General features: G+C 42.3%; 1 protein-coding gene across 1 annotated transcript; it reads right to left on the bottom strand.

The window, feature by feature from the left end:
- Positions 1 to 21,266: 21,266 nt before the first annotated feature.
- alas1 (aminolevulinate, delta-, synthase 1) lies at positions 21,267 to 27,460 on the bottom strand. Its single transcript, XM_065272975.1, has 11 exons — positions 27,302 to 27,460; positions 25,691 to 25,902; positions 25,145 to 25,321; positions 24,969 to 25,067; positions 24,665 to 24,881; positions 24,000 to 24,184; positions 23,685 to 23,864; positions 23,429 to 23,593; positions 22,239 to 22,507; positions 21,630 to 21,792; positions 21,267 to 21,546 (listed from the first exon to the last, which is right to left on the bottom strand). Exons 2-11 carry the CDS (start codon positions 25,884 to 25,886, stop codon positions 21,386 to 21,388), a joined length of 1,812 nt encoding a protein of 603 aa, XP_065129047.1. The 5' UTR covers positions 25,887 to 25,902; positions 27,302 to 27,460; the 3' UTR covers positions 21,267 to 21,385.
- Positions 27,461 to 27,803: the final 343 nt, after the last annotated feature.

A 27,803-nucleotide genomic window follows, 5' to 3' on the forward strand; every position in this document is an offset into this window, starting at 1 on the left:
ATAATCCACACAAAATCTCCATGCCCCTGTCTTCTTCTGGACGAGCACAATGGGCGCTGCCCACGGGCTACTACTCTCCCTGACGATGCCTCGCCCCAGCATGCCCCGCAGAAGAGTGCGCACTTCGGTGTATAGGGTAGGTGGGATCGGCCGATATCTCTCCCTGCTAGGCCCAGCGTCCCCAGTGGGGATGTGATGTTCCACCACCCCGGTGCACCCATAGTCTTCATCATGCGTGGCAAACACATGTTGCCACCTTCGGAGGAGTGCCTGTAACTGTTGTGTCTGCGCCCGTTCTAGGTCCTCTCCCTGTAAGGACTCGCCTCCAAGGTGGGTCGGCACACCCTGTCCAGACCTTCCTGTCGGGACATCTACCTGTGTCAGGGCCACCTCGATGACAGTGGGGCACACCTGACGAAAGCGGACGTCTCTCTCCTCCCTCACCTGCTGGGGCGCAACCACCGTCAACCGGGCCAGCCGTTGGTGTCGATGTAGGTGCACTGCGTATGGGTGTTCGTTCCGCACTCGCACAGGGATCTTCCCACGGTGAACCGTTGCCAGGGCTCGTGCTACCTCCACTTGTGGGCAATCTATGTGGGGTTCGATCAACACCCACTCTTCCGGTCCAGGCCCCCGGGGCGGCACTCGGGCCCACACAATGGCCTCACTCCTAGGGGGAATAGACAAAGCAAATTGACAGGTTACTCTTCCTACCTCTTCTCGACCCTTACGGGCCTGGTTCATCTGCACCCGTTGGCAATCAGCCACTACACGCTTCCACTTGGGCCTCTCAGCAGGCGCGATCCTTGGGCCCGGCCTAGCCCGAAACAACTCTTCCCAACATTCGGAAAGGACATTCATGCCCAACAGAGCTCGGTGGGTACCTAAACATTTATCCTGCACAATGATCACACCTCTCTGGGGGACCATCACCCCGTGAATTTCCAGGTCTGCCAGTAAGTAGCCGAGGTAAGGAATTTCCAGGCCGTTTGCGCCCTTCAGGGTCAACCAGGGGGCCTCCGCTCCATGCGTCCCTTGTCTACCAAACACTTCTCGGGACAGACTTTCGGCAAACAGCGTAACTTGCGAGCCCGTATCCACCAGGCACGAAACCGTCTTGCCACACACTCTTACCTCCGCCGTTGGGCTATGCCCGACCATCTGGCTCCTAGAGCCATTTTCTCTCCTAGGGTCTTCTCGAGGGGTCCCGGCCACACGACCCACTGTGGCCGGTCGACTTAAAAACCCCCCTCAGATGCTCTGCGGGGCCCACACTGGCGACTATAGTGACCCGGCTTCTTGCAACGGTTGCAAATTGGTCTCCCCTGCTCGTCCCACTCAAAACGGGGCCGATTAACATAGTCTGTCCGTCCGGGGGGCTCTCGGCCCCTCTCAGAATACACTCTTTCTTTGGGTACCTGCCTTGGCTCCTCTCGCGCTCGTCCCTGGCGCAACTCTCCCAAGAGGGTTTTAGATAACTCCGACATCTGGTCCCGGACATCTTGGAGAAGTTCAGCCTTCAACATTTGTTTCCAGTCAGGGCCCTCCGGTGGTGCCGGCGTCGCTTCACTGACCACCGCACACACTGGGGGCTCACCCAACTCGGTCTCGTCGCCTTCTAGAGCTAACGCCTCTTTCTTCAAATCTTCGTACGTGAGGCCTGGATCTCTTCTAAACTGCACTCGTAGGCTCTGTCTCACTGGGCCTTCCTTCATGCCCAACAAAAACTGATCGCGCAGCAAGGCTTCCCCGTCTCCCAGCCCATGATCACGTCGGGCTTGTAGTCGTGTAAACTGTTCTCGCAGCCTTAGGGCGAAAGCTCGTATTGGTTGGCGGGGACCTTGCTTGCAATTAAAAAATTGAGAGCGGAGGACGGCTACGGGGGTGTGATCGCCATATTGCTCAGTGAGAAACTGGAATATCGATGGGCGGTAGCTCGAACAGCTTCGGGGGCGGCCTGCACTTCTCTTCGTGCTTCCCCATCCAGGGAATTCAGCATGAATTGGAGCCGCTGGGCTGCACTAAGGCCCTGCAAATCGGCCAGGTACTCTAACTGGGCTTTCCATTCTGCTAATCGTACCTCAGACTCTGTGCCTCCATATTTCTGTATCCATGGACTACCCATAAAAACGGGCGTGGCCCGGGGTTGGGCTGCCGGTGCGGGCGTGGCCCGGGGTTGGGCTGCGGGTCCCGCGTTGTCGGTCATTGGGTGACCTTGGTTACTCAACTCGAGGTGGGGCCCTGCCGACTACGCCAAAATCTGCCACGGCCCAGGGGCTGGCGCTCACTTTACTAAGCCACGCCCCCTTCTCAACTCCCACCTCGAGGAGGTCCCCAAAGCCAACCCAATGACCAGACAACACGAGAACAGGTGAGTATTAAAACAATCTTTATTTAAATATTTAAAAGGTAGTAGGGGAAATGGGGAAGGGAAATTAAAACTAATGTCTATCTCTGCCCTCCAGGTGGGCCACGGACAGGGAACAAGGGGTAACGGGATGTCCAGGACACTGAAGACCAGGAGGGACGTAGGACTCAGGCTCCAACCTGGTCTAGACTACCCGTGGCGCGCTCCTTTGTCCTCCTGGAGGCAGAATCAAAACTGGATGAGTGTTGTAGATCTTTATTTTAGGCTGCGTACCTGGGTCTCCCTGGTGTGGGCTCTTCCTCGCGTTTTCACAAGGTTTCGTCGAGTCACTCAATATTTCCTCTTTCTTCTCCACAGGTAACAACTTAGGCACAAAGCACAGTTAATTGGCTTGGAATGGTGCTCACCTCTCAGCTGGACTCAGCGTACCGTAAGTACAAGTCTCACTCCTTTGCTCCTCAGAGCAATCACTCTCTCTCCTCTTCTTCCCTCAGGTATCGACTTGGACACAAAGCACAGTCAGTTTGCTTTACAATGACTCTCACCTCTTGGCTGGGCTCAGCGTACCGTAAGTACAGGTCTCACTCTGTTACTCCTCAGAATAATCACTCTCTCTCCTCTTCTCTCCACAGGTATCGACCCGGACACAAAGCACAGTTAGTTTGCTTTACAATGGCTCTCACCTCTTGGCTGGGCTCAGCGTACCGTAAGTACAGATCTCACTCTGTTACTCCTCAGAATAATCACTCTCTCTCCTCTTCTCTCCACAGGTATCGACTTGGACACAAAACACAGTTAGTTTGCTTTACGATGGCTCTCACCTCTCCGCTGGGCTCGGCGTACCGTAAGTACAGGACTCGCTCTGGTTATTCACTTTCTCTGTTCTTTCCTCCACAGTTATCAACTTAGACACAGAAACACAGTTATTTGACTTTGGATGGTGCTCACCTCTCAGCTAGACACAGCACACCGTAAGTACAGGCTCCTTCGATCTCTCCTCAGGTTATTCACTTTCTCTGTCCTTCCCTCCACAGGTATCCGCCTAGCGAAACACCTGATGGAGTAAGCCGTCCCTACGTGGCGTCGGGGGCGAACCCTCTCGACGGCTGTGCGGTGGCAGGGGGGTGGGAATACTCAACGTCTCACCGGGCCGAGCGCTTCCCTCTCCTCGCTGCCGTCGGCGTTCGAACTCTGGACAGGGGCGCCCCTTTGTAGAGGCCACGGGACGATGGAAATCCCTTCACCTCGCTCTCTGCAATAATAAAACTCGCACAGTTTACAGTGTGGAGTAGTAATTGTCACAAATCGTATTCACGATGCTGCTGCTTCTCCAGCTCTTCGTTGGCGCTCACGCCACCCACCAAATGTCCAGGCGGGACAGGATCGTCTCGGGGCGCCGTGCTAATCTTCTAAACTCTGAAACACGCTCACAACATATGCAGGATTAAGTCAAGCTAGGGCTTGGTCTTCCTTTAGCGAAGTATGTGAAAGCGGGGGTCTATCAGACAAGACACACAGCAATCCACAGCAACCCACAGCAATATACAACACCACGTCAAACTCAAAGGTCTTCACAGCACAAAGGACTCACCCACCACGCTCAGTGCACAAAAAGGACTCCCGTCTTCCTTTACTTCACTTTAGTCGGAGCGGCGATGGATAATGTGGCCCAGCTAATGATGTCGTCGTTGTGACTGCTTCAGTGAAAACCTCCACTCGGCTCACCCACCATGCTATAATAGGGGTAGGGCCGAGAGTTTAGCATATACCAGGTCAATATAACAATCACTTGCGCTTGCTCTGGTACTCACAGCGTTTGTTGGTTTAAATATCCCCTTTCACTTCGTCTCAATCCGTCATGCGTTCGTTCTTCTCATCACCTTTAAGGTTTACAATGTCCTCAACATTTACTGTTCCAGCCTGTGAGAGAGAGAGAGAGTTCAACAGCCACAAAACACAGCGCACCAGCGGGCACAACACAGTGCTTACACACACCCAAAAAAAACTCCTGACTGTGAATAAACTCAGCCTTAAGTACTGCTGTGTTCAGCGTGTCTTCCAATCATCGCCCGCTGTTCCTAACTAGGCACAGGTGCATTGAATTTCCCAATCTTCTCCCTTACGGCACTACCGGAAGTCCGGTGTTCGGTTCTTCCGGTCTGGGCGGAAACACTTCCGGGCGGAACCAAACTTTCCCAACTTTGGTTCCGCCCCCCTAAAAGATCGTCACCTTGTGACACATGCATTGCAACCACTCTAAACGTGCTAATAAGAAAGGGGGCTAAATAATTGACCAAATATTAGTTTAACAAAAAAATCCTAGCTTGCACTTTCTGTCTGTCTTCCATCAGAGTACAGTTTTTCCTTGTCTTTCATATGTGTTTAGTATTGTGGAATTGGCAAAGACCTGGTGGTTGTTTGTGAAAGCTGTACAGACAAAATTAATAGGCCTAGCTATTTTCATTATTTCACAGCCTTATTATACATCACAGTTTAATATGACATGGACAAAATATTAAATATCCTTGTCTAATAGTCTGACAGTATTGTGGCATAGTATCAGGACATCCTTGTGTCTGTTGTGCACGGCTAGGGGCGAATGGCCGGATGATGGGCCTATTTGGGAAAAAGTCCAGGGCTGTTTTTTAGCCCCAGTCCGTCCCTGTCGACCAGTATGTTAACCTTTGACAATAAGGTTATGTTTTTCATATAATTCATACTACATTTATAATAAAGCTTAATTCACATGACTTTAGGAATATGAGCCAAACATAGAGGAACATGAAGTCAAAAGGAAACCAATTCCTCCTGAACATCATGCGAATGTTATTTAAAGTTGCACATGCAAAATGTTGAACTAGAACATTAAAGGGATAGTTCAACCCAAAATAGAAATTCTGTCATCGTTTACTCATCCTCGTGTTGTTCAAAACCTGTATGAGTTGTTCTGCTAAACACAAAAGAAAAGATTTTGATAAGCACACAGTTGACAGTATTTGACTTTTATACTAATTGTTTATCTATTTTGGAAGTCAGTGAATATTTTGTGAATTTTCCACTAAACTTCACAACCTCAAGTCTGTTCAAGTTTTACTGTATGCTTCTTATTTTCCAACTAAATGAAATCCTTTAGCTTTTGTGATCTGTTGTGTTGATAATCCAAACCCCTGCCTGCGTACGTGCATTTTTTCATGTACAGTACACAGTAAAGGTCCTTAGGAAAACAGCTCTTGGAGTTCTATTTTTAATGTTGGCAGCTGATCAAGAGAAGCTACTGTAGTGTCTGCTCATTACAGACACATCATAATCAATTGAGTTTAATTGACCTTTTTACTTACAACAACATTTGTTCTTTTTACGGTTAGTACCTGCAATATTACCAGAATGAGTTAAATCTCAGTGCAGTCTGAGAACAGTGCTATCTTTTGTTTGCTGTTAAAAGGAATAGAGTTTCCTATGTTCGCGTGACAAAGCACTGTTTACAATCCCCCTGTGTGAAGAGATCAGTTCTGCCCACTTTTGAGATCAGGGAGAGGAGCTGAACTCACTCATGAAACCGCTATTCAAACCTTCATACCTTTACTGTGTTCTAAAACGCAGTGACTTTACTGTGCTGTATGACATTACTATATCTACAATAAGAATAAACTTATATGAAAATCACTTGTTAACCATGTTCTTTACTATTGCTTTTCTTTTCCATAAGTTTGTTTTTCCAGCTGTCTTATTTAAGACGAAGACATTTATTTAAGACAATGTAATTCTGATGCTTTGTTATTTTTATGGTTGACCTTTTGCTATAGGAAGTGCGTCTGGTTATGGCGTGCAGATTCAGGAATGCACAGTTTCCACATATGTGTTGCTGGGTGTGTAGCTGAATTAAATCGTCTAACAGAGGCAACAGCATGACTCACAAACTCACCCAGCCCGCTACCCTGACCCCCCCCCAAAACAAACACATACAGAAGGCTATGAAGAATTCAATAAATTATTTTGCTATATTCCTAGATTCTTATTACAGCTATAAATCTACAAGTGTCACACCCTTTCTCCACATAATAATCATATAATTATTTATATAAAGTAGCGAGTTAGTTTGCATAAAAGAGCATTGTGTTCTCACCATCACATGCCTGAGGTGTCTCTCTCTCTCTCTCTCTCTCTCTCATATAAACCCAGAGAGATACAAAAGAGTTTGTTTTAACATGTTAAATGTATTGTATTGACATGGCTGTTAAAAGAAATGTTTGGTTAGAGCTTACAAAATATAAACTGAAATTATGTTGATTAGGACACTTTTCCCAAATTTGACTGGCAAAAAGTGTGCCAGTCAAACTGAATTGAGCCAGTACAACTGTGGTACGGTTGGTAAATATACCTATCATTATTATTTGTTGCTTCCTCACTCTTAAAACAAATGTGTTAAAACAACACATGATGGGGATGTAGTTAAGGTGTCCTTAACACATCTCTGTGTTATTATTGAAACAACACACAAGTGTTGTTTTAACACATCTTGTGTTGTCCCTTTTATTTAAATCAACACAAAATGACACACAATGTGTTAAATAGGATAACACAAAACAATGTGTAAAATAATAACACTTCTGAGAGTGCTGTTTTAGGCTTAGCATCAATTACTGAGAGCATTTTTGAGCCTCTGAAGCTTTAAGTGTCATTTCAAAAACTGACCCTTCCAGAAAACCTGGATACCATTGTCACGTCACGGAAGAAATTTAATTATTTAGGACATTGTGATCCTTAATAAAAAAATTGTTTAAAGAACTTTGTGTTTGTAATGTTAACCAATTGAATGATAGAAGGACGTAGCAGACTTGTTCGAGTTCATGCGGAACCACAAGAACCGACAGGAGATTGACATCACAATACCGCGAGAGCAACTCGAAATCAGACTTCTCCGTATGATTTCTGGAATCGCTCTCACGGTACTTTGATGTCATCCAGCTGTTGGTTCTTACAGCGGTGCATAAACTCGAACAAACCTAATAACAGACATGAAAACGTATGCGTGTGTATGAGGGACAGGTGCACTAACACCTGATTGCATCAGTAACTTGATCTGTAACAGTCAGATAATTACACATTATTTTGTAGTGGACAAAATAAGTAAAACAAGCAGATTGTAATTTAATATCTATTGTCAGATGACAGCTGTGCTTGAATACAAACTGGACAATGCAGGCAATGTGATTATATACATTTTAGTGAAGCAATCTCTTGTATTTAGTTAAAACAACAGGAAACATGAATAAAAAATGAATGAATAAAACCATCACAATAAATGAAAACGTATAGAAGTGAATCCCATATGAAACAAAACTTTATTCAAATGTATTTTTCTAACAAACCATCACATATTTACTGTCATCTCAACACAGCTGTGATTATTCTACGGCTTTATTTTCATGAATCAGCTGAGCACTTTAATTGTGGTATATCCAGGGTCTGTGCGTGAAGTCTGGGTGCTGAGGAACAGCCCTGTGTGTGTATCGAAATCACCCGATTGGCTGATCTCCGGTCGATTGCTTTGCTTTCCCGTGGCATCATGGGAAAGCTGGGATAGAAGTGTCCATCCGATGCACGCTTCAGAAACTGGGCGGACTCAGTAGGGCATCCGGGGATTTCTCGCCTACTGATTTTATGGATACTGAGGATTCGGACGTACTATTCGTTCGCCTACTGCTTTTTGCCTACTATATAGTATGGCAGTATGCGGTTTCGGATTCAGCCCTCGTTTTGGTAAACTATTCTCTGCAAGCATGTGAAAGAATAGTTCATGGAAATTTGGCTCCCTTGTGATGTCAGAAGGGGATCTTATTAAAATAATATCGCCTCTTAAACTGCTCTATCCAACCACAACACTGCCATTTAGTGCAAAGATCAACACATTTGCATTTAAAGGACACACCCAAAAATGGCACATTTTTTCCCACACCTACAAAGTGCCAATTTGAACATGTTATAATAAATTATCTATGTGGTATTTTGAGCTTAAACTTCACATATGTACTCTGGGGACACCAAAAATGTATTTTACATCTTAAAAAGTATTGTGAAATGCCCCCTTTCACATGTGTTCTTTTTACATTAAATACTTTTTAAAATCATTTTTACATTAGATGGATAGACCCTTAACAGCCAGCACAAGTGTTTGGTAGAGGTCTGTAAAAATCTAATTTAGGGTGAATAAGAAAATCAACAATCTTAACTTTATAAAAGTCACCTAACATCAGACACAACAACTTTCTTATTTGACAAAAAGGTACATCTGAGAGAGCCATATAAACGACTTCTCTTTTGAATCAGTAAACTTTTCTACAGAGTGCTGGATTAGTTACACTTTAATCTGATGTGACGTGAGTTTAATAGCCTGAAAATCACATGACTGCATACCAGCCAAGGGCTGCGTGTCTAAGCACATACAGCTCACCCGAGAAAGCTGCTTAATAAACTCCGGATCATTCGTACTCTGACAGATGTAATTTGAGTTTAAATTCCTTCTTTTTATGAAGTCAGATAAGGACAAAATGGACTATTGTTCAAAGGCATCAGGTGTGTATTTGTGTATAGCGTTAGAGAGATGTGTCACTGATAAAAGCCCTGACCCATAGATCTCCTTAGATGTGATTCTGCACTACTGTGTCACATGTGTTCATGTGAAATCTTTGTTCAGTTTCCACCTGTACATTAAATGAGGAAGTGTAAATCAGATTAATAAACCCAAATGTTTCCTGGCACAGAGCTCATTGTGTGCCATTGACAGAGAGATTTCATTTGGAGTGTGTTGAGCGGTTGTGTCAGAACAAGTCCTCAAGAAGCAGGTTTGCATTTTATCTCTGATGATTTAGGCTTTATAAAGTCATGACGTTCATTAACTGTACTATAGAGGTAAACTTTACTCAGGTGAATCACACAAATCTTGCCAAACCTGTTTGAGTCATATTTCACAACAAATTCACAAAGCAAAAAGCTTGTTTAGTTTATTTTGTTTGGCATTTTGACATTAGTATTATGACAGTAAGTTAATTTACATAACCACAAGATTGCCATAAGGGTTGGTCCATCAATATTTAACTAAGACCTGGTGTTTCCACATACGTAGACATCACATTTTTTTTTTTTTTTTGCACCATAATACTTAACTCTTTGTAACTGGAACCTTTTGTACACAAACATGGAGAATTACACTGCTTCCTGTTCAAAGAAAAATATTTGGTTATTATTGGTTCTTACTAACCCCATATAGCTGGAAGAAATATAAAAAAGACAAACCAAAGCTCAGGTCTCAGGAGGCTGTAGACAATAAAATTAAGTTTCTTCAGGTGACTGATCTCCACGGTGTTGTTTTGGACATTCCCCCATCTGGTTAAATAATCAGATTAAATTAAACAGGTTTGGGTTTTATAAAAAGCAGACACTTCCATTCATCAAGACAGATCAACTCTGTACACTGTAAAAATGCAACACAAAATAACATTTGGATTATGCAAGTCAAATCAACCTACTATTTTAAGTTTTGACTTGGAATAAGTTGACATTACTTATAAAAACAAGTTGAGTTGTTTAACTAGATTTGTAAAGTTAAAGTAACATACAAATATATCTTGGTTTCACATCACTTTTTACAGTGTATGGTCCTATTTAAGGCACCCAGTTAGACAGACTCTACACCTCCTCTTTCTCTTTTTAACCTCAAGACATGACTCATTCTCATTACATCAGCTTATGGTCATGTTTATCCAGACACATCAAATTTAGAGATGAAATGTTTTAGATAAATAAAGTTGATTATAAAATAATACATGTTAGAAACAGTAATAGAGCAGTATAAAAATAGTCTTTTTATGACGTAATGACATCATAGTTATGGTGTATTACGGTGGTGGTGAATAAGACACATGCCTTTGGTGTGAGAGACCCAGGTTCGAATCCACTGTGATACACGTGTCCCTGAGCAAGACACTTAACCCCTATTGCTCCAGAGGTTGAAATATATAGCAATTGTAAGTCACTTTGTATAAAAGCGTCAGCTAAATGAATAAGTAAGTAAGTAAAATGAATAAGTATTATGGAGATTATATATATACAGTATCACATCATAAAATGTTTTTTTTTTTCAAATAAACATTGGCAAAAACGAATGGAAACAGCAAGGAAAACAGCTCAAAGTCTTCTCTGATCATATCTAATGAAGAATTGATGGCAGGTGATTATTCCTCCAAACAGAATTTCTCCAGACCCTTCATATGTTACTGATCTCTCCTCTTCAGTCATAAGCTGGTGAACTGGTTTAAACTGGTCTTCTAGTTTGGTTTTAGCTAAGCTGGCCTAACTGTGTTTTTGGTCACTTTTTAAACTGGTCGAGCTGGACTTAGCTGGTCAGGCTGGAGAACCAGCTGACCCAACAGTCTGACCAGCTTTGCCAGGCTGGGAGGACCAGCTTTAACCAGCTACTGCCACCTTAAACCAGCTAAAACCAGCTACCAGTTTATGCTGGTCTCAGGTAGATGTTTTAGTAGGGATGTCTTGACGGATGATTTAACCACGGCCCATTATAACATCTTGTGTTCCTGCTGCCAATAAACTCTTTTTGGTTTCATATGGCCACAGAACCGAGTCCTGTTTAAAGTTTCAGTTCGCCAAATGAATTTGCTGGTGTTTGTTTTTTGCATGAGAGCAAAGGATTTCTTAAACTGTGTCCCAAACAACTTGTGGTGCTTTTTACCTTTATTTATGTATTTATTTTTAATATTTCTGACCTGAAGATTCATCTGATTTCTGAAGTTCTCCATCTGTGATCCTTGGAGAGTCTTTGTCCACTCAAATTATTCTCCTTGCTGAGCATTAAGATGATAGATAGATGATAGAGATCCTCCTTCAGACAGATTTGCAACTTCTCCACACGATTTAAACGTCTTTATTATTGCCCTGATTGTGGAAATAGATGTTTTTAACTATTTCCATAAAGCCGCTTTCTATTTTGTGTAGTTCAACAATCTTTGGCTGCACATCAGATATAGTCTTTGGTTTTACCCATTGTGATAAATGATTTAGGGGATTTGGGCTTTGTGTTACTTAATATTTATTCTCTGGACAGCAACATGTTTGCAGTCACCTGGGTGTGCTAAGAAAATTTGTAATAACAATACGAATGTAAGATTTATTTTCACTGTGCTCATATTTACCAAAGGTGCCAATATTTTTGTCCACAACTGTATATATATTTCTAAACTCTAAAAAAATGCTGCGTTATTTTCAACCCAGTGTTGGGTCACAAAGGAATGTTTGGTTGTAAACACATGCTGGGCCAAAATGTTTTAAATATAAACATTTTCTGGGTTAATTTAACACAAAGGCTGGTCTTGACCATAAAAATATGAATCATGGAAATGATTTCTTTACACACTTCTATGATTCATATTTCATTTATATTAATTTTCATGACTTTTTCAAGTTTGGAAATCAGGGTTAACATATTACCTAATATTTCCTGGGTTTCCACGGCCGTGGGAATCTTGAAGTTTATATGTTGAAATAATTTCGTTTACTGGCATTTTCTGCTACAATTTACAGCATTACTCATTCCTAACCAAAACTGAAAAGTTAATGACCACTGAGTAAATAGTTAAAGATGTGATGGTGTTTGCCAGTACTTAAATTCCTCTTTCTTAAAACAGCATGATAGATCACAAGAAACAGCACAGGAGCCAGCCGGTCTGTGGTTAAAGCTAAGAATGAAATTTCCAGATTAGGAAAGGTCCGTTGATGTCAAAACATTGGCTGATTCATCATCAATCATGTGACTTTCACTTGAAATTCATTTAACCACATTAACAGACTGCCATTTAATAGCATTATTTTATAAGCAGTGATCTGGAAACTCAAATCAATGACACTTTTTTTCCTCAAAAACCAAACTGAACAAAGGGTGTAGCTTTTTGAAATTAGTAGTTGCAACATCATGGCCCACGTTTTTTAGACCCATTTTTTATATAGGTCACCTCATTTTCACTTCCACAGCTAAATATCATCACTGGATGGAGGAAACAGATGGTGATGTCATATACACCTGTTTTCTACAAAAGGATTGGTTGTTGTCATCTCATGTCCATCTGTTTGGAGAACCGTTTCATTTTTCAGCTGACCCACTACCTGGCCAGTTTATGTAAGTAGGTTAGTGTGTCAGGGATGTTACGTTTATTGTTATGGCCATTATTTATAGTGATCACTGTAATTGTCAACATGCTTTGAAAAGGTGACATTTTCACTTATACAGTAAACACAGTGAAAGGGCGCGAGGAAGTAGGTCATTCCCACTTCTCTTACATGCCTATTACTCATAGCTCTCTAATATATTAACCATGTTTTTCCTTTACGCTGTAGACCCAGCTTTTCCCAGCCATTTTCCAGTACATTGATATACTCCTTCAACAGAAACCCTATCGTAGGCCTACGTGTATTAATGAAATGTATGCATTTGGCATTTGCTTTTATGTAAAGTGAACACCTGAGCAATTCCATGCATTGTCAACCTTACAATAAATAAAAGGTTTTCCAAATACTGATGTCTCAGATGTCAGTGTCTGGTGGCTTTAATATGCATGTAAGGTCTCTGTTTAAGTTTTCAAACTTTATTTTTTTCTAATTTCTTTCCATAATTAGATAAGTGCAGATTTCAGAATTGTCACATTCATAACATTTCTTTCTTGTAAAGGCACACCCGAAAATTAAAATAAAATGTTGTTCCTTGAAGAGCCGCCCCTTCTCCATTTGTTGGATATTATTGTTTGTGCATTTTCATCATGCTGGGCAAGCTACTTGGAAAATGTAGTGAGCTAAGCTACCAGTTACTTCACATTAAATGAAGCTTCACTACACTGAAGCTACCCCCCTGGGAAATGTAGCAAGCTAAGCTACATCAATAGTAGCTTGCTACATCCAAGCTACTTTTTTATTTTTAACCAGTTTTATTATGTAATTATTTATTCAGTTTCAATTTATCATTTTGGTAATTATAGGCAATACAAGCATAATGTAGGCCTACGTACTTCACATTTTGGGGCTGTTTGCTGGACTTATCCTACTTTCAGAATAAAATGCATGTTTGAGCTGCCTTTATTCAAAAACACCTGGCCCTGAAAAATCTTAACACAAGGGTCTCCAACGTGGGCCCGCAGGCAGCAGGTAGCCTGCACAGAGTCTGTGAGGTGCCCGCCAAAGCACATTCTATTAATAGTTTCAATTGTAATATTTATTAAATGTTTTTATATTAGCTTGGCTTGGTGACATAACCCAGTCAGAGGTAGAGCACGTGTCTTCACAGAATGCGAGCGGTAATGTTTTGTATGAATGAAGGCTGCACAACTCGAAAATACGGAACAAATGACGTCCTGTGTCGATTCAAAATGACGCGCTTATTCTCAAATTCAGGACGACTTCAGAACTGTTTGGAAAATTGTAGCTTGTGTGGAAGCTACCTCACTACTTGGTCAAAAAAAGAGCTTAGCTACTGAAAAGCTATTTGATTTAGAAAGCAGCTAAGCTACCGCCAAGCTACTGAAAAATGTAGTTAAACTTCTAGCTTCGCTACTTGTAGTGAAGCTACTGCCCAGCACTGCAGGCACGTCTGTGCACAAAGGCCACACCGAGACAGACGGCGGGAGAGCGATGAGAAACACACTGGAACGGGGAGAAATCCACACACGTCTGGGCACAAGCCACACTTCAACAGACGGCGGGTGAGATATAAGAGAACACACTGGAGTATTAGTGAAATCCACAACACGCCTGGGCACAACGCCACACTCGGCAGGCGAGGGGAGTGATCCTGTGGCGGGCAGAGAGAGAGAGCGTTAGGTGCTGAGAGCTGGACAGAGAGAAGCTGGACAGCTCCCGAGGCGAAAGACCGCTCATAAAGACCGCTGGACGGCGACAAAGCCGCGGCGTAAATCCTCTGCACGGAGATGGAGAGATCGGCAGTCTTTATGAGTAGGAGAAAACAGAGGACAGCAGATGGAATCAGCGGCGGTAATCCAAATCTTAACGATCAGCAGAGAGCACAGATAAACTGGAATTAAACTTTAAACAAACTAGATAAATCACACGACAGGACAAGACTAGAATCTAGACGGGGCTAGAAACGGGCGAGCACATACAAAAACTAACTTGCAACGAGACACAAAACACGCAGGGATTAAATAGCAAACCGATTGGCTATCAAAATGAGGAGCAGCTGTGAAGTGACGCACGTGAAGGAAATCACACTGATGACACCCATGTGAGAGATGCGCACGTGTGAAGCTGTCAAAACAAAAACACAAAGACAGGGAAACAAAACACAGCGGCCGGTAAGACCGAAATCATGACAGGACCCCCACACGACCGCCACCAGGCGGTCCATTGCAGGGCTCACCTCGTCGCCGACGGAAGTCCTCAATCAGGTCAGGGTCCAGGATGTCCCAGGCCGGTACCCAAGACCTCTCCTCCGGACCATAGCCCTCCCAGTACACTAAATACTGAAAGCCCCTGCCCCGACAGCCCACATCTAACAGAGATTTAACAGTAAAAACAGGGGAGCCGTTTAAAAGCTGCGGGGTGGGAGGGGTGGGAGCAGAGGGAACAGGGTTAAGAGGAGAAAAGAAAACAGGCTTAAGTTTGGACACATGAAATACTGGGTGGACCCGACCGAGAGCAAGAGGCATTCTGAGGTTGACCGTCACCGGATTGATACCTTAACAATGCTGTATGGCCCAAGGAAGCGAGGTGCCAGCTTACGAGATGGGCCTCGGAGAGGCAGATCCTTGGAAGAAAGCCATACCTTCTGCCCACAGATAAAGCTGGGCGCGGGTCTATCGTGACGGTCTGCCGCGGCTTTGTTCGTCTGGAAGCTTGGAGTAAAGTAATTCTAGCCCTCCTCCAGGTGCGTCTGCAACGTCGAACGAAGGCTAGCGCAGACGGAACCACCGCATCGGGTTCTTGGGCTGGGAAAAGAGGACGCTGGAAACCCATGGAAGCCTCAAACAGGGACATGTTAAGGGACGATACCGGGAGAGAGTTATGGGCATATTCTACCCAGGGTAACTGTTGGCACCAGGAGCTCGGATATTGAAATGTCAGACAGCAGAGAGCACGACTGAGATCTTGGTTAGCCCGTTCACATTGCCCGTTGGTCTGTGAAAGATAACCTGAAGACAAGCTGGCTGTGGAGCCGATCTGTCTACTGAACTCTTGCCAAAAAGGGGAAATAAACTGAGGACCCCTATCAGAAACTACGTCAGAAGGCAGACCATGTAAGCGAAAGACGTGTTCTATCATAATCTGAGCCGTTTCCTTGGCAGAGGGGAGCTTGGGCAGAGGGACAAAATGCGCCGCTTTAGAGAAACGGTCGACAATGGTCAGAATAACAGTATTACCCCTAGAACAAGGTAAATTTATAACAAAATCAATGGCTATATGAGACCAAGGACGGGAAGGGATAGATAATGGTTTAAGCAGACCAACCAGGGCTTGATGAGAGGCCTTATTACGGGCACAAACCTGACAGGCTAACACAAACTGTCTGACATCGGAACCCATAGAGGGCCACCAAAACTGCTGACAGACGGCAGCCAGCGATCTCCGAACCACGGGATGACAAACCAACCTGGACTCGTGGCCCCACCGGATGACCACGGAATGGACCGATTCCGGAACCCAAAGTCAACCCGCCGGGTACCCTTCTGGCACTTCCCCCTCCCGTCCAGCCTTCCTCACTCGCTGTTCGAATCCCAAGCGCAAGGCACCCACCACCCGCCCCTCCGGGAGGATGGTTTCGTCCCTTTCGGAACCGGAGACCTCTAACAAGCGAGAGAGGTCATTGGGTTTAGTGTTTTTAGAACCCAGCTGGTACGAGAGGATGAAGTTAAATCTGTCAAAGAAAAGCGCCCAACGAGCCTGACGAGATGTTAACCTCCTGGCTGAACGGATATATTCTAGGTTTTTGTGATCTGTCCAAACCAGGAAGTGTTCCGAGGTCCCCTCCAGCCAGTGACACCACTCACCCAAAGCCAGTCTGACGGCCAGCAGCTCCCGATTCCCTATGTCGTAGTTTCGCTCCGCTGGGTTAAGCCGGTGTTAGAAAAAGGCGCAAGGATGCACCTTGCCATCCTTAGAAGATCGCTGAGATAGAACGGCACCAACCCCTACATCCGATGCATCCACCTCAACAATGAATTGAGCAGTAGGATCTGGAATAGAAAGAACAGGAGCAGTGATAAACCGGGACTTTAAATTATCAAAGGCCTCCTGAGCCTCATTACCCCAGACAAACCTCTCCTTAGTGCAGGTGAGAGCCGTAAGGGGTTGAGCAATCAGACCAAAGTTTCTGATGAATCGCCGATAAAAATTGGCGAACCCCAAGAAACGTAGAAGTGCCTTACGGGAGTCGGGAAAAGGCCCCTCGGCCAATGCTCTGACCTTGGCTGGATTGGGATGAATCTCACCAGCGGCAACCACAAAACCCAGGAACAAAACCGACCTCTTATGAAACTCGCACTTCTCCGCCTTCACAAAAAGTTTGTTCTCTAACAGCCGGCGTAAAACTCGGCGGATGTGCTGAGTGTGTTCCTGCCTAGAGGGAGAAAAGATGAGAATATCATCTATATACACAAAGACAAACTTGTTAATCATGTCTCTCAGCACATCATTAACCAGAGCTTGGAAGACAGAGGGAGCGTTCGTGAGCCCGAACAGGAGAATGCAGTACTCAAAGTGTCCAGTAGGGGTGTTAAATGCTGTCTTCCACTCGTCACCCTCTCTTATGCGCAGCAAATGATAGGCATTGCGCAGATCTAATTTGGTGAAAAACTGCACTCCCTGCAAAAACTCAAAAGCCGAAGACATTAAAGGAAGAGGGTACCTATTCTTAACAGTAATGTCAAGCCCCTATAATCAATGCCGGGATGGAGGGAGCCGTCTTTCTTCTTAACAAAGAAAAACCCCGCCCCTGCGGGAGAGGTGGAGGGACGGATGAGACCGGCATGTAAGGCATCATTAATGTAACGGTCCATAGCCTCTCTCTCAGTACCAGACAAAGAAAAGAGTCTACCTTTAGGCGGACAAGTGCCTGGGAGGAGTTCGATAGAACAATCGTATGGCCGGTGGGGAGGAAGGGAGGTGGCCCGGGCTTTACTAAACACCTGACCGATGTCGGCATACTCCGCCGGGACCCCGGTCAAATCAGCCGCCGGAACCTGAGAAAGAGAAAGAACAGAACCCGAAACAGCAGAACCAAGACAAGACACATGACAAGACTGAGACCAAGCTAAAATAATATTGTGTTGCCAATCAACGTGAGGATTGTGCTGCGCCAACCATGCATGCCCCAAAATAATGGGAGAGAGAGAGGCATGAAGGAGGTACAACACAATTTCCCCACTATGACTGCCGGAAATAAGAAGACTTACAGGTGGGGTGCAGTGCGTGATCTGTGCCATCTGCTGACCTCTGATGGACCAGACATCCAAGGGAACCTCAAGAGGGACAGCCGGAATACCACAAGAGCGATCCAGATCTTTATTTATAAAATTGCCTTCAGCGTCCGAGTCGAGAAGAACCGTGGTGGAATGTTCATGGCCAGAGAAAGACAGCGTGACAGGGAGTTGGGTACATGATGACAGGGAGGATTTCTGTGATAATCGCATCCAACCTAGAACGGCGCTGGTCGCGGAACAGCATCCGGGCTTCAACCCTCAGCGCGAGCTCAATGATGCCGTGAAGTGAGTGAGGCAGGTCGTGGGTCGGGTGGAGGGTTGGCAGGATGGGGCTCCGTATCAGAGGGCAGGCGAATCCGATCAAGGCGTGCAGAGAGCTCGTTCATGCGAGAGGACAAATCATCAACCTCCTGGGCTGTAGTAGTGAGCTGCGCAGTATGTTGACCCAGCCAGGCTCCCTGCTGAGCAAGAGCAGAACGAACCGAATCAGCATCTGCGGGATCCATGGTGCAAGTTTGTTTTGTTACGAAGAGAAAACACAGAGATCCCAGTGCAGATGATCAGAAATTTTATTATTAATAAAATACTCAAAGTCAATATCCACGGCATGTCTGGGCACAAAGGCCACACCGAGACAGACGGCGGAGAGCGATGAGAAACACACTGGAACAGGGAGAAATCAACACACGTCCGGGCACAAGCCACACTTCAACAGATGGCATATGAGATATAAGAGAACACACTGGAAAATTAGTGAAATCCACAACACGCCTGGGCACAACGCCACACTCGGCAGGCGAGGGGAGTGATGCTGTGGCGGGCAGAGAGAGAGAGAGAGCGTTAGGTGCTGAGTGCTGAACAGAGAGAAGCTGGAAAGCTCCCAAGGCAAAAGACTGCCCTGCTGGACAGCGGCAAAGCTGCAGCGTGAATCCTCTGCATGGAGATGGAGAGATCGGCAGTCTTTATGAGTAGGAGAAAACAGAGGATAGCAGATGGAATCAGCGGCGGTAATCCAAATCTTAACGATCAGCAGAGAGCACAGATAAACTGGAATTAAACTTTAAACAGACTAGATAAATCAAACGACAGGACAAGACTAGAATCTAGACGGGGCTAGAAATGGGCGAGCACATACAAAGACGAACTTGCAACGAGACACAAAACATGCAGGGATTAAATAGCAAACCGATTGGCCATCAAAATGAGGAGCAGCTGTGAAGTGACACACGTGAAGGAAATCACACGGATGACACCCATGTGAGACGCGCACGTGTGAAGCTGTCAAAACAAAAACACAAAGACAGGGAAACAAAACATAGCGGCCGGTAAGACCGAAATCATGACAAGAAGGGGTATTGGTTTTAAGAAAACTTTTACTGTATGAAAGGTTTTAATCTACTTGAAATGTTGATTTGTGTTAGACTTTTACTTGTGGTCCACAAGTTTTGTTATTTTAGCTGTTTACCAAAACATATTCACAACTGTTCTGGTTTTCATGGACTTAAAGTACAGACTCTCTCTTTGAGAGATTCACATCAGAATTAGATTACGGGTTTGTGAGTTGCAAGTGTTTCATATGTGGCTCCATTTTTTTAAAGAGGCCAAAATTAAAGGGACAGTTGATTCAAAAGCTGATTTATGGACATGAATTGTCAATTGGTTAAACAATTTCCTCATAAACATAGGATGTTAAAGGTCTGGAGTTGATTTTAAGTATGACATTTGCATTTGAAAGCTGTGGATCTGAACCCACATCATGTGGTTCAGGGAAATCTCCATGCAAGTGATACAGACCATATTTAGCTTTCAAAAACACAACAAATCCATCAGTCAGACAGGAGGAACATAGTGATCAACAATTATTCTGAGAAAAACTACATTTACTGGTGAGCTCAGCAGCAATAAAATCCTGGATGCCTACATAAGATAACAATGGTGGATGACGGTATTATCCTCTCTATGACAAAGAAAAATCCCTTTAAAATGTCCAGAAAAGTGAAAAATAAATCTAAATGCTTCTGTCTTCTATTACATTACCAAAAAACACCAGCGACCCAGTGCCTTAGGAAAGCATGCATGAAAATGCAATCACACTGCCTAAACACCATTTTGCTGAAGATGTTGTCTGCTCATTGGCCCTCTCCATCATTTTTATTCTCATTAGTCTTATTTAGGTTGATATTAGTATTATTTCTCTAAATAAGTTTTTTTAAGAGCTTGTCTGACTTTTTTAGGAGTCTTATCTTCTCTTCCTATTCTTGGGGCTTTTGCATATTGTGGTGTGTGCATTTCTCCTTGTAATGTCTTCTCTTTATTGTTTTTATTGATACTGACATCTTTACCTCCTGTAGTGTGTTCCTTACTTCTCTGAACATTGTAAAGGGTTTTTTCTTTATCATGGAGAGGATAATGCGATGATCCACCACTGTTCTCTTATATGAACATTCCAGACTTTTTTGTTGCCAAGCTTTCCAGTGTGTTCTTTTTTAGTCAGAAAGTACCGAATTGTTGATCTGGCATCCACTTAATTGTATCTTATATGACTCATGGATTTGTTTGTTTTTTTAACCAAAATCTGTATCACTTGCATGAGAGCTCCCTGAACCAAATGCAAAAACTGTAATCAACTCCAGATCTTTAACATCTTTCATTCATGAGGAAATTATTTAACAAATAGACAAAACCTGTCCATAAAACTGCTTTTAAGTCAACTGTCCCATTACTTTTGGCCTCTTTAAAGTCATATAACTTGTAAACCCCAAACCCATCATCTAATTTTGATGTGAATAGGAAGAACAGGTGTATTTTGAATAGGTTTTGGTAAACAGCTAAAGTAACAAAATACAGTGCACCGTTTTGTGTTGTTTTGGGTTTCTCAATTTTTTTAAATATTTTTTACTAATGTCACTTGGGTTTGGGGTAGAGCAAGTTTTTGTTACATAAAATGACATCCAAACTCCAATTCTAACCCCAACTCCAAGCGACAAAATAGGCAAAAACATTAAGAAAGCTATATATTAAATGACATCCTAAAGCAAATCCCAAATATAACCCAAACGAAAATGTAAAAAAAAAAAAAATCAGAAAACAATCTGAGAAACCAATAGATAAAATGACACAAAAAGATGCGTTGTATTAAGTGAATGGGAAGGACTGGCGTATCATATGCATGGAAAATTAGAATTTGGTGTATGTATATGTATCTTCACACTAGTGCTATTCATACACATCTACATGAGACTGGGTATCAATGGCTTAACTTATTCATATTATTCTAGATAATTCCCAAATATGTAATGAATGAATTAATGTTTCGTTTACTAAAAACATTATTTAAATAAACATTTTAAACTAAATATATCATATGTATTATATATTGTTTCCATTAACAAAACACGTACACAAAATAATTTTTTCTATAGATTTATTTTCTCATACAGGATCTGATGTACAATAGAGATCATTTATGGTACGTCAGACGCTAACATATCTGTGAGGAATGCATAATGCTGGATGAAGGCGGGCGTTAACCGCAGGCCATAATGGGTTGACTGAGTCCCCTGAAGTAGGCTTTCTCCCTCTCGCTCATCACCTCAAAATGCAGCGGCTGCCGACACATGTTGCACTCGGCGGAAGTGTGTGGCTTCAGCTCTAGACCCACCTCCTTCCAGGTCTGGGTTAGCTTATCTAGGGTGGAAGAAGAAAGTCATTGATTATTAAAATGAACAATATATATTAGGAAAATGAATTTTTTGTTCAACCAGACTTACCGACAAAGTATTTCATCATCTGTGGCGTGTGATGTGGTGTTGGGGCGATCCGGAGGAGCTCTTCTCCTCGTGCCACGGTGGGGTAGTTAATGGCCTGGACGTAGATGTTGTAGCGACTCATCATTATGTCACAGACCTCTGTGTTCTTCTCTGCATCTGCAACCTGAATATAATCATTTATATTAGGGCACATTTCATTGTAAAAATATATTATATATTCAATTATATATTCTAGGGATGCACTGAAACATTTTCTGTGGAAAAGCAGATATTCGAATACTTCGAAAGACATCTACTGATAGATACTGATAATTTTGTGCTTTATATTGATGTTTCGAAACCCTAGAAGTGCATACATTACAAAAAGTTCTGATGCATTTTATATAATCAGATATAATGCAGATACCGATTATCTGCACGATATATCACTGCATGCTTGAAGACAGTGATTTATCAGGTTGTTAATTAATATAGAAGTACACTTTGTCAACCAACAGAAGAAATATGTAGTTTGTTTAGAGGTAATTGCACTTTAAGCGATTTTGTATCAAAAACAACAGATATCACAGTCCTGTGAATGATAGCCAGTATTGAGCAGTATCTACGTACTCTGACAGGAATAATGTGACTGGGGCAGTGGACTACAGGCAGGCCGGTATCCATCAGCATCTGACGCAACAGCTTAACGTTACGCTGATGTTTGCGTCGCAGTGCTCGACCTTCCTCACTCTTCAGGATCTGAATGGACTCGCGGGCACCGGCGAGCAGCATGGGTGGTAGGGATGTAGTGAAAATAAAGCCAGCAGCATAGGAACGGACCGTGTCGACTAAGGCGTTGGTACTGGCAATGTAGCCTCCAACACAGCCAAAGGCTTTACCTGTGAAAATAAAATAAAGGAGACATTAGAGAAAGTGTCTTCTCTAAGACTATTTTCTGCATATCTGTTTTCAGTGCAATAATGATGCACTGACAGTAATCTTTTAATTTGTGACAAGAGTATGAGGCATACCATTGACACCTAGTGGCCTTTGCTGGTAAAACCATTAAAAGTGTAACACAAACCTCAATTTGTAAAATATTTTTATGTATAAAATATATATTTTATTGCATTTTTTTTTACAATATATGTAAACTAGTATAACTTTTTTTATATATATTTTTACTTTCAGATACTTCCGTAAAAACTTTAAAGTGTCTTCTTTAAAACAAGAGTTATTAATTTGAAGGTGTACATCAACTTTTCACCCCCCCCCCCCTTCTCAAAAAGGGCTGCACCAGGTAAGCGGTTAAAAACCTTTTACTGGAAAAAATCTGGTGATTTTGCTTGTAAATTCAGTCAGCAAATCAGTTTCAATCACTCATACAATAATTTTCCTTCCAAATCTGCTTGAATGATTCTCTAATTGAGCTGAAAACAGTGTGAACATTTTACAATATAATTCTTTCATATATAATTATTTATGCATGTTGAACAAGAGATTGAATGTGTTTTAAGAAGAAAATGATGATTTACTAAAACACTCCAAATGCAATTTGGGTAATCTCGATCAGACTGAAAAAGCCTTCAAGAGTCTTCAAAGGGAATTCAATAAGAGCAAAGCAGCAGCACTTGTTGCTAGGCAACAAGACAGCAGCTTCTGTTCCACGAATATTCACTAGAGCTTTGAGTGACAAAACCAGACATCCTCTGTCACGTACACAGTCCTGGCCTCGATTCAAAACGAACAATGGGGCTATACAAATAAGATAACTTGGTATGAAAGGTCACAACCGATAAACGAAGAGAGACCGTTCTCACCGAGTGTTCCGGAGATGATGTCCATCTTGTGCATAATACCATCCCGATCTCCAATGCCACCCCCTCTGCTTCCGTACAGTCCCACCGCATGAACCTCATCCACAAAGGTTATAGCACCAAACTCGTGAGCGACATCACACATCTCCTCCAGTGGACACACAGCACCTAACACAACAAACAAGAGTCCCCATTAACTACCCGAAGACACAGGTGTTATCTCATGCTCACCGAGCATAACAAAGAGGTCCTTACTAACCATCCATTGAGTGCACGGTCTCAAAGGCGACAATCTTTGGAGTAGAAGGGTCAGATTTCACCAGAAGCTCTCGCAAATGGTTGGCGTCATTATGACGGAAGATAAACTTCTTGGCGCCGCTGTTCCTGATGCCCTGTATCATCGAGGCATGGTTGCCTGCATCTGAGTAGATCTCACAACCTGATAGGAGAATGCATATCAGAAATCTGAATAGAAACAAGTCATGTTTCATACCAAACCCTCTGAAGGTCCCTTAGCAAGCATTATTTGTGTGACAAAAGGCACGTTGTTCAAATGCGTGATGAAAACAATTACCTGGCAGCATTTTTGCCAAGGTAAAAAGTGTGGAGTCATTGGCCACAAAGCAGGAGGTAAACAACAAAGCAGCGTCTTTCCCGTGAAGATCGGCAAGCTCGTGCTCCAAGTCCACGTGAAACTTACTCGTCCCGGATATATTTCGAGTTCCTCCAGCTCCTGAACCATGTTTTTGTAAAGTTTTCCTGTTGAAAGAGAACACAGGAAGCTGTTAATCCAGAAAGTGAAATTTCAAAACATCAAAATTATCAAAAATAAAATTTGGGACTCAACATTAAAGTAATGTGCCTAGACTTTATTTGGGCTTTCCAATTCTTACTGATTTTTAAAATGTTTTTCATCATCATATCATGGTGGTAGAGCATTGCATTAAAGGTCATGGGTTCGACCCCAGGGAACACACATGCAGATTAAAAAATATTTAGACCTTACAATCCACCTTGAAGAAAGCATCTGCCAAATGCATAAATCTAAATGTATAAATTCTTGAATTTATTTTTTGTTACATTAAAGAGACAAGAACAGGATAATAGAAGTCTGTCCCTATCTGTCATAATGCAACAAAACAATAGGGCTTTATTTCTTTCTCACGCATTTATTTTCTTCAGATATCTGGCGAAATATGACACTGAGAGCTTCTTGAGAGGTTTCACAACATTGCTTACATTACAGCTTGCGCAACTCGTGGATGGCGGCTCATGCCGAGATAGTCGTTGCTGCACCACACTGAGACGTTTCTCTTGAAAGACTCGGTATAATCGTCGCCCATTGGGAACTCGGTAGCTCTTCGGTTTACAGTTTTAAACACACGGTATGTGTGATCATTCTTTTTGGCCTCGATTTTCTTCTCGAAAAACTCATCGTAACGAAAGTTGGAGACGGCTGCAAGAGAAGAACACAAGGTAATTCAAAATGGGAAGTGGTAATGGGTTTCAGTTTCCACATTTCGAGCTAAACATAAACTCTTACTCTTGGGCATGTTCTCCTGCAGCAAATGAGAGACACTGGTGGGGCGCTGTTTCATCAGCTTCCTCATAAGGTTCCCTCCAACCTTGGTGTCTTGGACATCTAAAAAATAAAAGATCACCTTTAAATGTCAAGCTTCATAAAAAGCTTCAAAAGCAGTGAAATGCTTTCTAACAAACCTTTGGAGACGGTGCGTATTTCTGAGACGTCTTCCTGGAGTGCCATGCTGACTTCCCGAACCACACCGCTGTTCTTCTGGCCCATTTCTGCAGCCAGGAAGGGGCATTTAGAGGCTCCTGCTTGACCTGCTGGAGGCATGGGGTGGCCAACAGGCATTTTGGGGGCATCTTTTGACTCTAATTTAAGGAGCAAAGAGGAAACTTTTAGTACAGTTTGTAATGGTTACGTTGGAAATATATGTTTCTACATTAGCATCTATTTTCAAATGAAATTGTGAAACATTCACTGTAACTATCATTATTTAACTGAACTACCAAGCTACTAAATTTGACACAAAACTGAATTGACCTCACAATAGATGATAATTAGAACCAGACCTAATATTTTCACATAACAAATTATAACTTTTAATAACCTCTTAAAAGAAATGTAATAAATAATAAAACAGGACAATGTACACCATGTATACTATTTAGTTAGAAAGCCAGTTTTCCTTCCACACTATAGTGCAAGACCATAAACAAGCAACGGTTTAAAGCACTGACCCTCATTGGTCGGGGTTGTATTTTCGACCTTCTGAAAGCTGGCAGAAGACGTGCAGACAGAACGAACCAATGGCCTTGAAGCAAGGTCCATCATGACAGGACACTTCACTGCGTACGCTACCAAGGACTTTCTAGCCTGCTGCAGGAAAGTTTGGGGGACACGAGACAGGAATGGGCAGCGAATGATGGCGTCCATGATTGATTGTCCAAGCCTGAAAAAAAATAAAGCAAAGAGGTTATAGAGTGGTAATAACAATGTAGCCAATGATCACAAAGATTTATACATGTGACCCTGACTGTGAAATCCTGACTAAAGTCTCATAATCTAATGATGAGATTAAGAGCATCAAGTTTAATTTCAATACCTGACATGATCTTACTCAGTCAAGATTAAAGATATCAAGTTTATATTTTAACAGAATGTTCTTAACATTACATGATTTTATGTTGTAAATCAGACAAAAATTACTTTAGCTGGGTTTTCACAGACAGAGTCATAACTAAGTACAGTGACTAATCCACTGAAACCATGCAGTCCATTTAGTTTTTGGACATGACTTTGAAAATCCACAGCATAAATGCAACAAAAAACATTTTTTTTATTTCTGTGACATGAAAGTAACATTTAGCAGCATCTGAACTTCTTATAGGGCCAATCTGCTTAGAGAAATCCAACATTAAATCGATTAAATGCCCCATTTATTTTCATAGTAGGAAAAAAATAATACTATGGTGAATGGGTCTTAATATGAACTGTCTGGTCACAAACATTTCCCAAAATATATTTTTTAGTGTTCAATAGCACAAAAAATATAATGCATGTTTCAAACAACATGAGAGCAAATTAATGATAACAGATTTTTCCTTTTTGGGTAAACTATACCTTTAAACGTCTTGAAGAAGAACAAGGGATTAAGTTGTCTTCCAGGGATTTAACCACAACAAGCCCTGAACGTAAAGCACTACACCAAACCACCCTCAAGAAAATTATTATATGAAAATCCCACCACAAGTAAAGGTGATCACAATAAAAACTGTCACTATAAGTGTCTGATCCTCTGGACGAGCAAGTGTTAAAACTTTTCATTAATGAGAACACGATATAAGAAATATGAAGTATAGGAAGCTATACAAAAACTTTAAATTACGCACATTAATGCAAAGATCCAGAAAACCCTGTCAAACTGGAACAAATGTCACACAACCTAATACAGATAACGTTATGTCATGAGCCAAACTAACTACACCAAGCCTAAAAAACAGGGTGTAATCGCATTATGAGAGGTTTGCGTTTCCTAAAACTTTCCGTGTAGTTTCTTTAAATATTTAAGATTTGTGTAATAATATAAACGGTGTTTCCTTAACGTTAACGTCTGAAGATGTTTTAGTTATAAGCAAAGGACACTTCAAAACACCGGGTTAGTATGACAACTGTGTCGTGAAAAAACAAATATTAAACTAAATATACTCTAAATTCAGCAATGTAAGTGTTGAATTTATATAATTGTATTGTTGACTTTATATAATGTACATAATTATGTTACCATAAGGAAATGGACTACATGTATGCTAATACATGCAGTAGCACGAATGAAAATCAAAACTACTCACCTTAGTTTTATTCGTGGTTATTCCGTCTTTTAACGACTTGTGACCGTTACTGTGTTAGTAAATAAGTTTATCGTACGTGGCCTGTTTTAGGTTTTGCGATGAGCGCGTATTTTCGTTATCCTGCACTGAGGACGAACGAGAGGGCGAATGCACGGACCGGAGGTTATATGAAATCGCCTCACGAACAGTTATCGCGAGATTTACTCAAGTATCTGACGTCATGTCACATGCAACCAGGAGCACGCCCATTTCTTTCCTCGAAACATTTTTTATTAATGCCGTAAATAAGAACAAAACAGTAAGAACATTTGCGTTCAAAGTAAATCAAAAAGGTTAAAATATAACAAACCAGGGACAGAACACACAATAATAAATAACAAAAGAAAAAAAACCCACTTCATGTAACAGTATGACATTGCATTCCTACCTGTTCAATTGTGAAAACTCACAAGACAGCTTGAAATCATTTCAAAAGGTGAAAAATATGATTCGAAGTCAGACT

This window comes from Paramisgurnus dabryanus, chromosome 14, assembly GCF_030506205.2.
Source record: "Paramisgurnus dabryanus chromosome 14, PD_genome_1.1, whole genome shotgun sequence".
Taxonomy (NCBI): Eukaryota; Metazoa; Chordata; class Actinopteri; order Cypriniformes; family Cobitidae; genus Paramisgurnus; species Paramisgurnus dabryanus.

Bases quoted from the DNA above. Each gene is read 5' to 3' on its own strand.
- alas1 (XM_065272975.1), bottom strand. From the start codon at position 25,886: ATGGACGCCATCATTCGCTGCCCATTCCTGTCTCGTGTCCCCCAAACT. The intron at 21,793-22,238 runs GTACGTAGATAC...GATTATATTCAG, and splicing joins GTCACATTATTCCTGTCAGA to GTTGCAGATGCAGAGAAGAA. The intron at 21,547-21,629 runs GTAAGTCTGGTT...CTTCCACCCTAG, and splicing joins GATGATGAAATACTTTGTCG to ATAAGCTAACCCAGACCTGG.